Source organism: Pseudonaja textilis, chromosome 6 (assembly GCF_049901715.1).
Source record: "Pseudonaja textilis isolate UNSWEBS1 chromosome 6, rPseTex1.2, whole genome shotgun sequence".
NCBI classification, from domain to species: domain Eukaryota; kingdom Metazoa; phylum Chordata; class Lepidosauria; order Squamata; family Elapidae; genus Pseudonaja; species Pseudonaja textilis.
This window is the reverse complement of record NC_141995.1, coordinates 25,672,861-25,689,666: the sequence shown is the minus strand read 5'-3', so window position 1 is coordinate 25,689,666 and position 16,806 is coordinate 25,672,861. Positions and strand designations below refer to the sequence as shown.

Below are 16,806 nucleotides of genomic sequence, written 5' to 3'. Positions count from 1 at the left end.
TCTCTGCAAATGCATTTCACCAACCATCATTTCCCAACCACCTGCAAGTGACCATGTTTACCATTCCAGGGTTCCTCTGAATTTTAGAGCTTCTTTCCCTCCAGAAAGCCTCTTTTATTGTCTTATCTGCTTATATTTTAATTGTTCTTCACCAGTTGTTAAACTAAGTCAAGAGCTTACTGTACTATATTGTTCAAACCCATCTAGGAAATATTCTGAGGAGACATTCTTATGACAGGAAACAAAGAATCAAACATATTTCCTGCTTCTTCACCCTGTTATTGTGATCATGCTTTGTTATTAAGAGCATATTTAGCAATTGGCTTTATCCTGGTAAGATACCATTACCTCTTGACAATTTTAGAAATTTCTTAAGGAAAAAAAATCCATGTGGAATTTTACATGGAATGATAATAGAAAATACAACTTTTTCAAATACAGTTATTAGCAATAGCAGTCGCACAGACTTATACATCACTTTACAATGCTTTACAGCACTCTTTGAACAGTTTTCAATGTCAATTGCCTCAACAATCTGGGTTTTCATTTTACCAACCTCAAAAGGATAGAAGGCTGAGTCAACCTTGAGCCAGCCAGGATCAAACTCCTGGCAGCATGTAATATTGTATTCTACCCACTGCACCATGACTCAATTATTGGTTCCTTTTATTTTAGTAATTATTTACTTAGCTTCATATAATACAATTTTCTTCCTTTTTTCAATAATTTTATTACATATTACAACATTATACAGATAAAATTTATACAATAAAATTACATACTATCGAAATACATTAAAAAAATTAAGAAAGTGCAGAAAAAGAAAAAAGGAGGGAAAAGTTAGAAAAAGAAGCCTCCTCCTTCATCCGCAGAAACTCTAATCAACATTACCGATTTATCATTCTCTTGAAATATAATCAAACAGCTATTCATCCCATTCCTTATATTCTCTATAGGCCCATATCTAAAACCTCATTTCTATATATTCATCAGCAAAGATCCAGGAAGGGTCATCAGAAATACTATGCATTATCAATTTTATCTACATTCAGTTTGAATCTTTCACTTAATATTTGGATCTTCATTTCTATTTAAACATATTCTGTATTTCTTCAAATATGTGGTATCTGTTTAAATAGTTGAAGTTCAATTCCAATCAGAAAAAAAATTAAATATCACCAAAAATAGCAATCCATTATTTTAAAAGATTTTCAATCTTTAACAAGCAGTAAAAAAGGAAATTCCAAAATGATTAAAAAGGATGAGGTTTGGTCAAGCCTTGAGTCCATAAAGGGGACATCAATGGCTCTGAATTTGCTGAATCCTATGAGTCTCAGCTGTTTGCCATAATTAGCAAAAATGTCAATTTCTGTATGTGTTCTTAAAAAAAACTCCAGTTGTGTTTTTTACATATGGGTAACCTCACAATTTTTCCTTGCTCCAGAGATAACTTTTAACAGTCCAGATGGAGTATCTATCTGCCTTTTGACTGTAATGTCTCCCACTGTACACACAGGATATCAGTTCAGCCTGACTCATTGGAACCATCTCTATGGAATTTTTCTTCCTAATGTTTTAGTAATTTGCTTTACTGTTCATACATATAATACATTATTTGTTCAATCTTTGTTTTGTATATTACAAAGCAAAACAAAAATTGTATTAACATTGTATTAATATTCATGCAGTTGGCTTAATAGATTTCTGTTTAGTGAATTTTGGATGCAGTGTATAAAAACTATTCATAATTCTATGCATGTATTAACATCATTTTATGCATGCATATATTTCCATTTGCCTTTTAATAGATATTTGGGTATAGTGGATACCCCTTACTCCTCATAGTGCATTAAATTAAGCACTTATTTCAAGAATTGCAGTTATCAAACATTAAAAACATTACAAATGGGTAGATAAAATAAAAGAGACAAATGGAAATAATAAAATACTTCAAGATTACAAAAAGATAATAATATACTTTTAATCATCAGAACCTAGAATTATCTATTTCAGAAACCATTCAAACATTTTCTGTTATAACTTTAAAACCAAGAAAGATAGCCAGCTTCATTAAATAGCACAGCACCCAGATGTTCTGGCTACAATAGGAAACATGTCTTTTTGTACTTCAGACTCACCAGTCTAATAATAAGAAAATTTCCAGTAAAATAAACAATGGAATAAAAAATACACATATATAGACTTGGTGAATTTCAGTCTTCTCAAATATCACATGTAAGCTGCATTATATCATAAGATGTTCATTACAGTAAATTACAGAAATTACTTCAGCACTAAAAACTCAAGGATAATATATAAGGTAAATAAATCAAAGAATTCACAATGCAAACAGATATGCAAACATCTTAGTAAGAGTTTAATGTCCACTAAAACAATTTAATTTGAATCTGTTTACTTTGTGGATATTATTTTAGATATTTTACTTATAAAATTGTAATTTTACATATATTTAATATAATTTTAGTCCTTACATTATAATTTAATATAGGCTGCACCCTGGAACTTACAGATGTTAGTATGTTACTTTACAAATGTATTTTAACTCTGTCTTAAATTATATTTTGTTTTCTGTAAATTGAATTGAAATCAGTTTCTATTTAGTAGTATAAACAATGGCACAAATCTTGGATACTTGATTTAAAATGTCTAGAGCGGCCAATGTAAAGGATCTGCTATTGCCCCATGGTTTTATTTGCATGTTGAATTTATAGTAATTAAATATCTGATGGTCTTTTAGCAGCAGAAGCATTAGGAATTTGTGGGAGAATCCATTAATCTGCAGCTTTTTTACCAGATAAATTATACTGATATGTTAAAGTAATTTATTTTAGCTTTAATTTTTTGTTCTTATCTTTTATCCTTTCTTATATGAGTTTGTAATTTACTTTTAATCTTTGGCCATAAATAAAGATAATATAATATTAAGATTTTTTCTAGGTTTTGTTATTTTTTTAAATGTACATTCTATCCAATTCCCGACAGCTTACAATAACAATAAACATATCTATAATAAAACTCCCACGAGCTACATAATTATAAATCCTCTAGCTGAATAAATAATTATCTGTCAAAAGTAATTTCAATAAACTTTTTAAGTTCGGCAAACTTAAAAATATACATCCAAATCAGGCCTTAGCTGAAACTAATTTCATAATTAAAACTACACTTGGCATGTATCTGGAAAATGAATAAAGATATACAAATATAAATGAAATATAAAACTTTCATGTATAACTTTTAGGACAATAGTGGTAGGGGTAGGGGGAACAGAATTAACAGTCACTTGTTTTTCAAGAATGGACACAATTTTATATATAGCTCTACCTTTCCACAGCAGAAATACCCAAGTCTAAAAGTGTAACCAATAGAGAAGAAAGAAAAAGATATTTCATGATTGAAGTTAAATTATTAGGTAGTGAACTGTATAACATCATATAGCCTACCTTTTATACAAGGACCCTGCACAAGCATTCTCTGCAGATGTAGATTTATTGGAACAAATTCTAGTGTTTTTTCTCCTTTACTACAACTTGATTTGAAAGAAGAGCCTGAAAAAAAATATAAAATATAGTTAACTTAGGATCCAGATGTCTTTTCTTTCTTAAAATCAAGGAAGATGTTTTGAAGATATTGTCGGTAACATTTTTGGGTGTCAAAAATCTTTGTGCTGCAGCTTCAATTGGCACACAGGCAATCTCAGGAAAAGAGACCTGCTTTAAAGAATTGCTGATTAGTCCTATATGACAGCACTATCATGCTCCACTTCACATTTTTCTCTTTTAATCTGAATACTGCTCTAATTTCAATTTGTAAGAGTTCACACCATAGGAATTCTATGATGTCCAAATCCACAATATCTACAAGATATTCAGATATGATCTGGATAGGAGAAATGGAAGAGAAATTTAGGAAATATAAAGGGAAATTTCCTATCTGCACTATTGTAATTGATACAATTACAATTGAATTGAAAGCCAGAGGACTAACCACCCACCTTAATTAATAGCAACCAATCAAAATGTTATTAAGGACATATACCAGCATATTTAATTAATATATGGTTTTATTGACAATGGTGATATATTTATTATATATATTTAGTAGAAATAAAGAACTTTGTGGCATCTTAAAGACTTTTTAAAGCATTATCTGATGTATAATACTTAAAGTACACTCTCCTCTTATGGGAAGTGGTGTCTATAAATAGTAAAGTTAGAAGTAAATGAAATGAAGGAACAATAACTTTTATAGCAAAAAACCATTCTCACCTAGAAATAAATGCATGTAAACAACTGCTGCAATAATCATAAAAAAGTCTGTAGCATTCTCATTTTATAGTCAAGTACTGTAGTTAGTCTTTACTTAGCAATTGGATATTCTTGGCTTTGGGAGGTCAATGCCCATCTCCTAGCTCCATGTTCTAGAATTTTCAGTGCAAAATATCTGCAAAAATCCTGATCAATACTTCTCTATTGCTCTCCTCAACTATGGAGAACTCAGCCATTATAATATAGCAAACCTGAAATAACTCTGTTCTAAGACATAATTGAAATTAGTTATGTGTTTTGGAAATCTTGATGTAGAAGGAATAAGATACAGATAAATAAATTAACTCAGTCAGGAATAATATAGACACAAACAGAAACAACTCTTAATATTTCAGAGCCATGGTGGCACAGTGGTTAGAATGCAGGCTCACTGCTCACTCCAGGAGTTCAATTCTGAATTCCTGAATTATGAAAACTATTTATTAAATAACTGATAAAATGGAGAGATTTTGTAGATAAAAAAATCATTATCATTAGCTAAATAGCCCTGATCTGGCAGTATTTCTGCAATCCTGATGCCTAGAGAATGAAACAAGAGATTTTTGTTATCATCTGGGCCAGTGATTCTCAACCCTGGCAATTTTAAGATGTGTGGACAAATTCACAATTCTGGGAGTTAAAGTTCAAAAAATAGCCAAGGTTGAAAAACCCTGATCTAGACTCTGAGAAATCTTACATTCAAGTAATATCATACATTAAATACTGTAATTACTTTTTCATAAATTTGAGAGAAAAGGAAAAGATCATATATACCCATGGTTTCTACTATATACTTGTATAGAATAAAAATCCACAAATTCATAAGTTTAATTATTAAATATTTTCTGACCTGTATATTTTCCAAGTTCTGAAAGCATATTTTGGTACAGGATCAACATTTGATCACAGTGTGCAATAACATTTTTACGCATATTGTCCCAATGTGGAGAAAGCTCCCCAAGTTCTTTAAGGTCCTGATTCCTGTAGCAAAATAACAATAAAACTTATTTTATCAATCCAATACTACAAAAATATTAGTACAAATTAAGTGGTTAAACGGCTAGAGTATAACAGCTAGTTTTATCATTCTTATTTATATATAATATTAGCCTGGGCCTAATCAGTAAAGTAATTTTTTTTTTTTTTTGCAAAGAAATGGATTCAGTTAATTCAGAGAATCTTTGAATAGGGTAAGGAAATGCTAGAGTCTAGGCAATCATAGAAAAGGTTTCTTAAACTGGCATCCTTCATGTGTCTTGCTAAGAATGGCTAAGAATTCTAAGAATGAAAATCTCCAAATATCTACATTCTAAAAGGCTGCTAGACCATCTTACATACACAAATGTTGATGTGTTGTTTCTCTGTTTTACAGAAATATAGAAATATATTTGAAGAAATATAATACAAATAAAATAAATGGAAGCCTCAAGTCAGTATCTCTTAATATCCATGAAAATGTCCTTCCATTTACATTAACATTTGATGAGGTGTTATCTTTTAACTTCTACATCTTATCAATTTTTGCAATTCTAATCGTGTTCTCCAGCTTTTATGTGAAAATAAGCTGCATTTACCACAATGATCGGCATTATTTAATATTGTAAAATATGCTGTACTGAAAAATATGAAACTAAAACAAACCCATCAGCATCATTAAACAAAACCCCCAAAAGTCAACAAATAATGAATTCCCTAATTAAAATTGTTTGACTTGGATAATGAGAATGGTCCATTCACATTTTCAATTTTTAAACACACCACTTAAAGAAAATCTTACTTTCACTTTTAATATGTACTACCAGGATATATCTGTCTGGGTTAATTATCTTGGCAAGTGCATCTGCTAAGTGAAAATGTTAGGCTGATAAAAGATAGTCAATTCACGAAATTACAAAAGGAAATCCTTTAGCAAATTGCCAGCTTCCTATTAACTCTGGAGACTGACATAATTGAAACAGAATTCATATCAGTATTAAATAAAAACATATGGAAAACTTTTATTATTAGAACTACAACAGCTTGATTCCATTGAATATAGAAAACTCCAGTAGTTCCTATTGTGCTGGGTGAAATTTGATATTAACATATATTAATTCAGGCTAAATGTTTTAAATTACATAACTATCTTTCTCCTTGATGTTAGATATTATGGCTGGTGAAAGCTTGCCGAAAATAATATACTTGTACTGCTAATTCTAATACATTTTGAGATTATTAGGATTTTAAACATTAAATATGCAAAAAACCCATAAAATTTCAAGGTTCTTGCTGAAAAAATAGCTCTACTTAGCACTTTCATTCTTGAATTATTTAAGCAATATGTTAGCATGGGACTCTGTAACAAATCAACTTTACATCAGAATGATAATACATGTGCTGATGAATTGATGTGAATTCTACCTTTATGTAGTTGTGTCTCAATGTCTGTTGCAAGTTATGATATTTGCATAATTAATAATACATATAAAATAATAATTCTGGGTGCCTTAATTTTTTTCTACCTGCAGGCACCTATGGTTTAAATCTAGAAGTGCTAATGTTTCCTCTAAATGTATTTAAACTTGGATTTTAGTTGAAGGTGTAGGCAGTTCTGATTGCCGTGACAGAGGATATGTATCAAAAAGGAGGAAAAAAATGATGCTGTAGAGCACTGCACACAGGAACAACTAGACACAAAGACAGTTTTTTCCCGAACACCATCACTCTGCTAAACAAATAATTCCTTCAACACTGTCCAACTATTTACCAAGTCTACATTACTATTACTATTAATCCTCCCATCCTTCCTTCTACCTATCTCCTTCCATTTATGACTGTAACCTTGTTGCTTGTATCCTAATGATTTTTATTGACTGTTTCCTAGTATGATTTGATTGCTTATTGTACCTATGGCTATTATTGTGTTGTACCTTATGATTCTTGACTCTTGACAAATGTATCTTTTATGTACACTGAAAGCATATGCACCAAAACAAATTCCTTGTGTGACCAATCACACTTGGCCTTTAAAGAATTCTATTCTATTTTATTTTATGTACCTATCTATTTGTATTCTTTTCATTTTGTTTGCTTTACTTAATTCAAAGAATGGTTACTCAGAATTCAACGTTTTTACAAGTATGTACTTTTTACATAAGTAGCTCTTTTTAACAAATGGGTATGAGATGAAATAAACGTCCAAAATCAATACATAGATAAGCAAAATACCTTGTTGTATTAAAAAAAATCCTAAAAAACTAATATGGACCTGCTGAAATGAATTTTAGACAAAGGTTTATTTACAATATAAAAGCGGCTGAAGTTAGCTATTTATCCTCAATTATCCACAAAATATGTGATATTAAAATCTATATGTTTTTTTTATTTGTAATATCAGTATAATAAAAAGATAAGGAAAGTACATTAAAGTTTAAACTACCCTTAATATTAATGGTCTGATTATCAGGCCAGTTAACTCAAAAACTTAACTTGTAACATATGAACATATCAAATATGTTTGGTTAGAATAATGTGACTAAGCTTCCTGAAATCCTGATGAAGTCCTGATGTTTCCCTGCTCAATACTAATTCAGAAAATACTGTAAAGCATCTCTAAAGCAGTTTCAGATCTGGATTGGCCACACCTACCATTGTACAGGTAGGCCACTGGGTTCTCCAGGGCAGGAAATGCTATAAAATATTTTCTGCTTTAGCTGCAACTTGCCTCAGCTCTAAGGCCTGTTGTGGCCCCTTGGCAACAGTTTGATTCTTTTACATTATACCCAGTTTACTTCCACTGGAGAAGCAGACTGGAATTTTGAATTCCTAGCATTTTAGTTGATTACTATAATCAATGTTTTGGCCAATTTCTACCAGCAGTTTTTAAAAAACTATTTTAACAGCACATTTTTAAAAACTTTTTCATTTCACTTACCTTTTGAGATCTTCCTTTATGTGTAGATTGATGAGTTCCTTGGGAACATGAAAAGAAAGATTGCTCTCAAACATCTGTTCTCGTATATACATCCACTTGTTGTCAGAAGTGGGGAACGTATATAATTTACAGATTGGGTTTTTTAACACTGTAAAAGAGAAATGGGATTGCTTAACTGCAGCTTACATTCCAAAAAATATTGCAGTATATATTTCCCAAGTAAGTGAAACTTACAGTTTGAAAAGCAGGAAAGTAGTGACACTTGAATTCAGGTGTTTACAGTTGAATGAATTACAGTTCTTTTCCAGGAAAATATCATGTACTATATTAAACGTCCTTCAGGTTTTTGATAGAATATCCCTTTTTATATGAACTGTCATATTTACTGAGATCTTATGAGGACATTGGCCTCCAGGTGCCATGATTTGGAAGTAAGATGTCCTTCCAGCTGTTTAAAAAAATACTCCCTGAAGTTCTGAGGGACCTAGTATATTTATTAGCCTTTAAAAAGACTTTAAAAGACATTCTTTTGCCTTTGTTTTTCATTGCTGATTTTAACTGCTTTAATTATTGTCATTTAATTGCTACTTTAATTGTTTGTAATATTTCAGTTTTACATTTCCTTTTATTACCAATATTGAAATACTTCATTTTATATTAATATTTGTTCATAAATCCATCAAAACTTTGCAACAAAAGACCTGTGATTTGTATAAACTTGCCTTTCCCAATCTGTACCATTCGAATGTGTTCAATTTTGTTATTATGTTGTCTGGAGGATTATGGAAGATATAATTCAAAATTAAATATTAAGTTACACTATGCTTCAGAGAAAACCTCTGAACAGAGATAATTAAAATTTCCTCTGCATTAGTGGCTCTAATAATGTATCTCATAAAGAGAATTTGCTAGTAAAGAACAAAAAGAAACTTAATTTTTGGAAGGTCAAAATATTAAGAAAAGTCCCTTATTTCCTTTATAGGTCATTATTCTTATGGAACCTTCTCTGCTTGACTTTGATTTTTCTAAAATGAAAATAAAATAAAACACATGTACATAAGTCAGTCCTTTGAGATAGGCTAGATCAAAAAAACAAATTGGGCAATATACTAGTATTATATTAATTATTATTCTTATTTCTCATGCTTATTTCCTAACGAAGGCTTCAAAATTCATAAAGGATTTGGGCTTCATACACTAAGAAGATATTTAAGAATAAAGATAATAGTCTTCCAGCATGAAATATTTTATAATCCTCAATTTTCCATTCCCTCATTTTCTATCCAGAATTGCAAGGGATACAGTGAACAATTCAAGATATAGAAGTTAAACAGGTGTACTGTATGTATGTGCATGCACTTATATTCCATAAGTCACTTGAATGACTGTTATCTATATAAAAGAACACATTTTATCACATTCATCATGTGACTCTGATCCAAATGATTTAGGCTATCTTGTTGGAAAAAATCTTAATGGTGTCTTGAATAATAGGCTGGATGAGGAACAGATCACTGAATCACTATCCAACAAAGACACTTCAGGGGAAACGTTCAAGTATCCAAAGAAGTACTGTTGGAAGCACAGAGCTCTGCCAGAAATTCATAGCTTGAAATTCTCAGTGATTTACCTTTGTTGCTGGAAAATTTTGCTTTGACCCAGAAAACTTGACTGGTTTAAACTGGAACTCAAGTTAAAAATTCTGCCTATATGCTAATAGTTTGATCTATACATCCATCATCATATACGTTCCAGATTATACGAATACGCATTAAGTACAATTCTGGCCTTCAATGTAAAACCAGCAGAGAAAATGGATGGATGATTTCATAGAATTTATGCAGAAGATGAATACATTTTCCAACAGTTTCAAATGATTTCTCTTTTGCTATGATAGGACCTACTGTTTCCGAAAAAGAAATTCTAGATGATGTTTACAGAAGCTATAAAAAACAGGGTAACTGCATAACTGTGGAGATGATTGTATAGTAAGCAAGACATTTGCATATACACCTTACCAGAAGCTTGCAGAAATCATATGAGCCTGAAGCTAGCTCACTCCCTTAATTCAATACTACAGTTAGCATTAGGCATTTAGCTAATCTCACCATTATAAATTAAATGTACATACCTGCATTTAATAATGGTAAATTATCTTTATAAATTATGTTTTCTGGAGATGAACATGAATAAACCAAGGCACACTGAAAGATAAAGTTAATGAATGTAAACAAGAATTCATAATACAAAGTAAAAATAAGAGTTATAAAACAATCATACTATATTCAGGATAATATACGACCCTGGTTAAATATCATAGTGCACGCTGTTTCTTTACTCTGGTATCTTTAAAATGTCAAAATTGTTGCGAATTTGAGTGGAAAAAATGTTTAACTTCTTACAAAGTGAAGACTTCATGAACTAAAGGCTCTTTAGAAAAACTAATATCTTTATTCACAAGGTACTTAAGAATTATTGTTTTTCCTTTGGCCAATGGTATCCATAATTTTTCATGATTTTGAGCAGTAGCTGGAAGCTACATAGCACCCAGAGAAGACCAATTCCTCCCATACCAGGAAGGGGGCAATACATATTATTAAACACGTTATTTTCATTTTGGTTTACACTCTCCAGACTCCCTCCCCTCCCTCCCTCCCTCTCCCTCCTTTTCTCTCTGGCAAACTCATATATCATATTCAGCCTGATTTTTGTTCACCAAAGAGACTGTGCTTGAAAGTCCTTGACTAAATAAGTACTCTAACTTGTGTGGCCATAGATCAATATGCTAGGCTTGATGCAATGACTTCTCTAATTAAACTGTCTCAAAATAAATTGGTTTACAGTAGCAAAAAGAAACATATTTGCACCCATGCAGAACTTATTGTTTCAATCCAGGAACTTTAATATAGCGATTGAGAAAAGTAACTAGCTATAACTTTCTTGCCATCATGTCTGTCAATCACAGAAATGCATCTTAAAGCAATCCTTTCCTAAAACAGCAAAGGCTAGAATACCAATTCTTAAACCGAGGATTAAAATGGCCTCCCTTGTTTTCATAGCACTATTCCTTGTAGAGGAAGAGTGATAAGAGTATTTCAAAATGAGTCTAGGATGAGCCAAAATGAGAGCAGGAGAAAATAAAGAGGTTACATGCCTTTTTATTAACAATAACAACAAATCTTTCAAATGATCTGCTCCATTTCTATGTTAAGTAGAAGTGGGGAGAAATAGGATAGCAGCCCAATTTATACCAAGCTAGGTACATTTCATTTGTTTTAAAGTTGTTTTCTTTTAGTAATATATGTTACAGTTCTATACCAGATAACAGCTTTGGATATTTTGTAAGTTACACACTTTTCATATAGGTTTTTGAAATAATTGATAATTCTAATTTAATTTGTGAACAGACCTGGGTTTTTATCTTTTGTTCCTTTCCATCTGTTGTGATCTGATTTGATTCCCCATCTTCAGTCTTCCCCATGTTTATAAATCTGACATCTATAGTGCCAAATGTCTTCCCACCATCTAAACTCCTGAACAATGATATGGAAAAGAGGAAGGGAACTTTATTTACATCCCTCATAGCAGTTTCATTAACTAAATGATTTTCATTCTCTATTAAAAGCAATTAAGTACAACATTCTGTTTTCTAATCACTGTCACAAATCATGGGATTGTTCTTTATTTCTAGTGGATCCTGACATTTAAGCAAATAATATATCAATCATCACATTACAATCTGAAATGCTGCAACATATGTTTACTTGTTCTCCATAATAATTTCTGAAGCGAATAAAGCTTTTTGCAAAATATCCACAGAGATAAAATACTGTCCTTAAATATCGACCACCATAATGCATGCAAGTAGTATAAAATCTCTTTTATTAGCCTGTGATGTGTTATTCCAAATCCGAATTTACAAGACCAGTACCCTGTTTTCACATGTTACATTCATGTGAAGGAAAAGAAATTACAGTTCTAGAATTTTGCAGATTTGATACATCTTACCTTTTCATTTATGTACTGCCAAAATCATATAATTCTGCAAACTATCAATGATAACATGATAATATATTTTCAAAAATCACAATATGAATTCAGCATAAAAAGGATAAATATTATCAAATGAATATCAATTTGCAAAAGCCCATTAAACAACCCCATGTTGCAACTTAACAAAAGGGCAACACAATTAGTGCCAATCTGGCTTCTGGAGGAAGCTTATGACATAAAGTGGGGATCACCAGAAGAAATACTGCTTCCAAATCCCAATTGATGCCTTTCATATATCAGAAAGGTCAGTTCTACCTACAGTATAAGGAACTAGAGCTATGCTGGTCATTTGCTCAGTGACATCATCAGAGTAAAGGTAAATATCCACCTAGTGCAGATAGCATCAGGTTACAAAATCTATTAGATATGATGCCAGGAAAGGCTTGCCAGCTCTATAGATATTTAACATAACCCTTTACTTGCATGCTCTCTCTAGAGCCTAGGGCAGGGATGGGCCCATGGGCCGGATCTGGCCTGCGTGGTGCTTAGATCTGGCCGCGGGGACGCCCTAGAAACAGCAAAGGACTGGCCCACAGTGCATCAGCCAGCGAAAACAGGGCTTGGGAGGGCTGCAAATGCCCTTCTGAGATCCATTTTGCTGGCAGAAGGTTGCAGGAGGCCATCGTAGCTGAAAATGGACCTCGGGAGCCCATTTTTGCTGGCAGATGTTCAGGCCGCCACAGGCACCCTCAACATGAGTGACGTTGAGCCAGCCACGCATACCCTGCCCATGCCCACACCCAGCCCCCCGAGGTCAAACGCAACCCTGATACAGCCCTCAATGAAACAGAGTTTGACACTCCTGGCCTAGGGCATGGCTATCTTTAAAACCTTAATTTGGAAATCACTGCTTTTGACCATTTGTGAAATATGTAAGTCCTAGCGAAGTTTTATTTTTCTTATTTTTTAAAACCAGCTTTAAATACAGGAAAAATATAACTTTTAAAACTACATAATAGATTTCACACACACACACACCCAAAATTAAAATACATGCACATGTTTTGCAAAGCTTAATTGAAAACATGCACATGAACCTCCATTCATCAAGTTATGAAAAAATGAACACAACTCTATTTTGAGCTTTTCTAAAGAAAAACAAAGGCCAGTATTTTTTTTAAATGCCCTTGTGCACACATTTGACTATAGGTTTGTAACTATGCAAACATAAGGCCTTATAATTATTGCAGACATTTAGAAAATACCCTCCAAAGTGAAGTCAGTAACATGTCTGGGCACATTCAGAGTAACTACACTAGGATGTACAGCAGGGGTGTCAAACTCAAGGCCCAAGGGCCCGTGGTGCCTCTGTCAGCCAAAATGGAGCTTTTTTTTGCTGGCAGAGGGTTGCAGGCGGCCATTGCAGCTGAAAACAGAGCATGCGAGAGCCACAGGTGGCCCTCCCGAACTGTGTTTTCATTGGCAGAGGATTGCAGGAGGCTGTCGCAGCCAAAACGGAGCTCAGGAGGCCATTTTCGCTGGCAGAGCACTCTGGCCACCACAGTCAAGCTGGCCATGCCCATCCTGGCCACACCCATCCTGCTCCCCCCCCAGGGTCACACACAACCCTGATGTGGCCCTCAATGAAATTGAGCTTGACACCCCTGTTGTACAATATATTCTGCATGAATAAGGATCTGTCATATAATAAAGGGGGGAGTTGGTTACATAGCTTGTCATCCCCAGGTAGAAGATCCCTTTATTCAAATAGCAGGAAAACTAATTTGTTTGACGTTAAATTGACCATCAAAGCTTCCAAAGTGAAAATCCAGGAGAAGAGACACCATACTTTTGAAACATGCAGGCTCTTTGAGGAAATTACGCAGGATGTTGCTTTCCTACCTTGTTAAATTGCTTCTGTAACATGGCAAATGGTAGTCCCAAAGGTACTTTTTCAAGAGGCAACTGGACTTTCTGGTTTTTCTTTGAAGACATTTTGCTTCTCATCCAAGAAGCTTCTTCAGCACAGAGCTGAGTTATGCAAAACTATTCAAAAGTAAATGCTGTGACATATGTGGAGTCTGTGTCTTAAAGCCCCACAAAAACAATAAAAGGAGCAGTACTATGAAACATGTGAAAGGAAATTTATGTTGTATGAATATGCTGTCCTTACCCAAAACAGGTATGAAGTATACAGTTTACATTTTGAATGTAGTCATAGAACAGGAGTTCACATACCAAATTATGTCTGAGTCATACGTTAGAGAGGATAACTATAATGTGATGAAATGGGAATATTATGGTGTTGTGTACCAAGCTAGATTTGTGGGTTTTTTTAAATAAAACCAGAATTGTCAGGATGTACTTTCATCTCTCATAATTCCAAAGAGTATAATGGATATGTAAGACAGCTGATTCATGAAAAGTCATGACACAATTCACCTTCCAGAAACCTGTATAATTCCAACTACGTATAAACTATGGTAAAACTGAAAATAAATACATATAGATTGGTTGAAATGGATGGTTTCAATATATACCTATATGCAGAAACTTCACAGTAGAGCATAAAAAGAAATATGAACAATTCTTTTGAGTTCAGATGTGGTAATGTGAACCTAAAGTTATTTTGTGGCACATTTAAAAAGAACTTTTATTCTATAGCATGTTGGTATTGTTATTGCTTATATGCTTGAAGTACTTGTGCACCTTTATACATTTTACAAATGTTTTACAATTTTGGTCATTTTTAATATTACCTTAAAGTTCAGTTTTAGACTCTGTTTCTATCATATTTAGACTGGGTCATAGAAAAAACACACAGGTCTGCATCAGCTTCAAAATATAAATCAAATTTAGGGTGACATCCTGCCACTGGCATTTATATAACAGGAAATAAAACGATTATTTACTCATTAGGATCCTCTGAGAGAGTCTAAATGGCAGCTATTCACCATTTTACAGGCACAGTGCTGTTACTAATATTGCCTCCAAATTCTTAATCGAAATTCCAACATAACTTATTGCAATTTGTCAGCAGTGATAATTCTTTCATGGAACCTGAACCTTAGCAACCATGAAATGTAACTTTAAGTGTTTCAGGTAATGGATGGTATTGTTGTGGACAGCTCAAATTGGAAAGAGTCTCAGATGCTCCTGGTGGCACAGATGAATGCTAGAAAAAAGCTGGGTGCTACTCCAGAGTCCCCCAGGTGAATGCCACTCTCAAGGAGAACCTAGCAATGGGGCACTTAACTCTGAAGGAGATAAGGAATATGCAGATCACCTGGCAGCATCAGGTGATAAGGGATGGAATACATGACTCCCTCTCAAAACAACAAGCAGCACAAGGCATTCTGTGTAATGTCTTGTCTTCTGTTATGTTCCTGATCTTGATTGCTTGTGGTGATAGCAAGCTCTATTTGAGAACTGTCACTGCCCAGCAACTTTTGTTCGGAACAACTGTTCCATTTACCCAATACTCTTTCATTTACTTCCTGAAAACTTGTTTGTGGAAACACTATTTCTTTCTGACACGTGATGACCCGGGACGTGGCACAAAGGCAACACAGTCAAATGAGTAAGAAGAGTCACTTTATTATCTCCAAATTTGCCCCCAATGACCAGGTTACCCTTGGCTGGAGAAAACCTCTCCCAGGAACAGATTTTAACTGTAGAAAATTCAGTCCAAAACAAGGTACATACAGACTGTAACCAAAAATCCAAACAAACAAAGCTGCAATAATTAACTTGACAGGGCAGGAGAAAGACTTTCAGACTTGAAAGCACGGCAACACTCACACAGTTGGAAAGACACCACAGATAAGCCACAACGATACCAGATAAATTCACAATTTGCTCCCAACAACTTATTGCGCGCAGCTTCCCTTTTGAAACACTGTGTTCCCAGCTACAGCTAATGAAGGGAATCAGGGCCCTTTCCTCTCCCTGTAAGCCACCCAACTCACATTGTTCCCTTCTCTGTTCCTCCCTGCATGCCCTGGGTTGAAGGGGGTGGGGTGGGCCTGGGTCTTCCTCTGAATTCCCTCTGCCTTGATCTACCTCTCCCCTGCTCTGCCCAGCCGGACTGTGCCCTTCCCCCATTTCTTCCACAGCCAATGGAGCCACGCTCCCATTCCCTGTCAGCTGTTTGGCCTCCCCCTCCAAATCAGATTCCGACAGGGGCATGACATGATATGACTTAGTTGATTACCTTGCTTGTTTTTGTCCCTCAGACAAGGACGTGAATTATGTCTATATACTCTGTTCCTTCAGATTCTGACTACCAGCAACAGCTCTTAAGGACTTGGGAACTGTTTGAGAGTTGTATGTGCAAATACTTTTGAGACATGCCTACCCTTACTTGTATTTGCTACTCCCAAGTAAAATCCATTCACCCACTATACTTCTGTATGTGCACACACTTGATCTGACACAATTTCTGTATCTCCAATTTTAAATTTCCCTGAGAAATTTAACACTATCTGAAGTAATCATATTTAAAACTATAGATCAGTATTTCAAAGTCAAATGTCACCTCCTTTGAGTGTCCAGAACATGTAACCATGTACC

The 16,806-nt window shown here is 33.8% G+C and overlaps 1 protein-coding gene across 16 annotated transcripts in view; it reads right to left on the bottom strand.

The window, feature by feature from the left end:
* Positions 1–16,806, bottom strand: part of INPP4B (inositol polyphosphate-4-phosphatase type II B) — a 226,777-nt gene that overhangs the window by 116,294 nt on the left and 93,677 nt on the right. For all 16 annotated transcript variants that reach the window (XM_087936104.1, XM_087936099.1, XM_087936108.1 and 13 more), the window contains 5 exons: positions 11,651–11,774; positions 10,373–10,445; positions 8,242–8,389; positions 5,179–5,309; positions 3,465–3,569 (listed from right to left, as the gene is read on the bottom strand). In XM_087936104.1, coding sequence (XP_087792230.1) covers positions 3,465–3,569; positions 5,179–5,309; positions 8,242–8,389; positions 10,373–10,445; positions 11,651–11,774 — 581 coding nt within the window. The remainder of the gene's footprint in view (positions 1–3,464; positions 3,570–5,178; positions 5,310–8,241; positions 8,390–10,372; positions 10,446–11,650; positions 11,775–16,806) is intronic.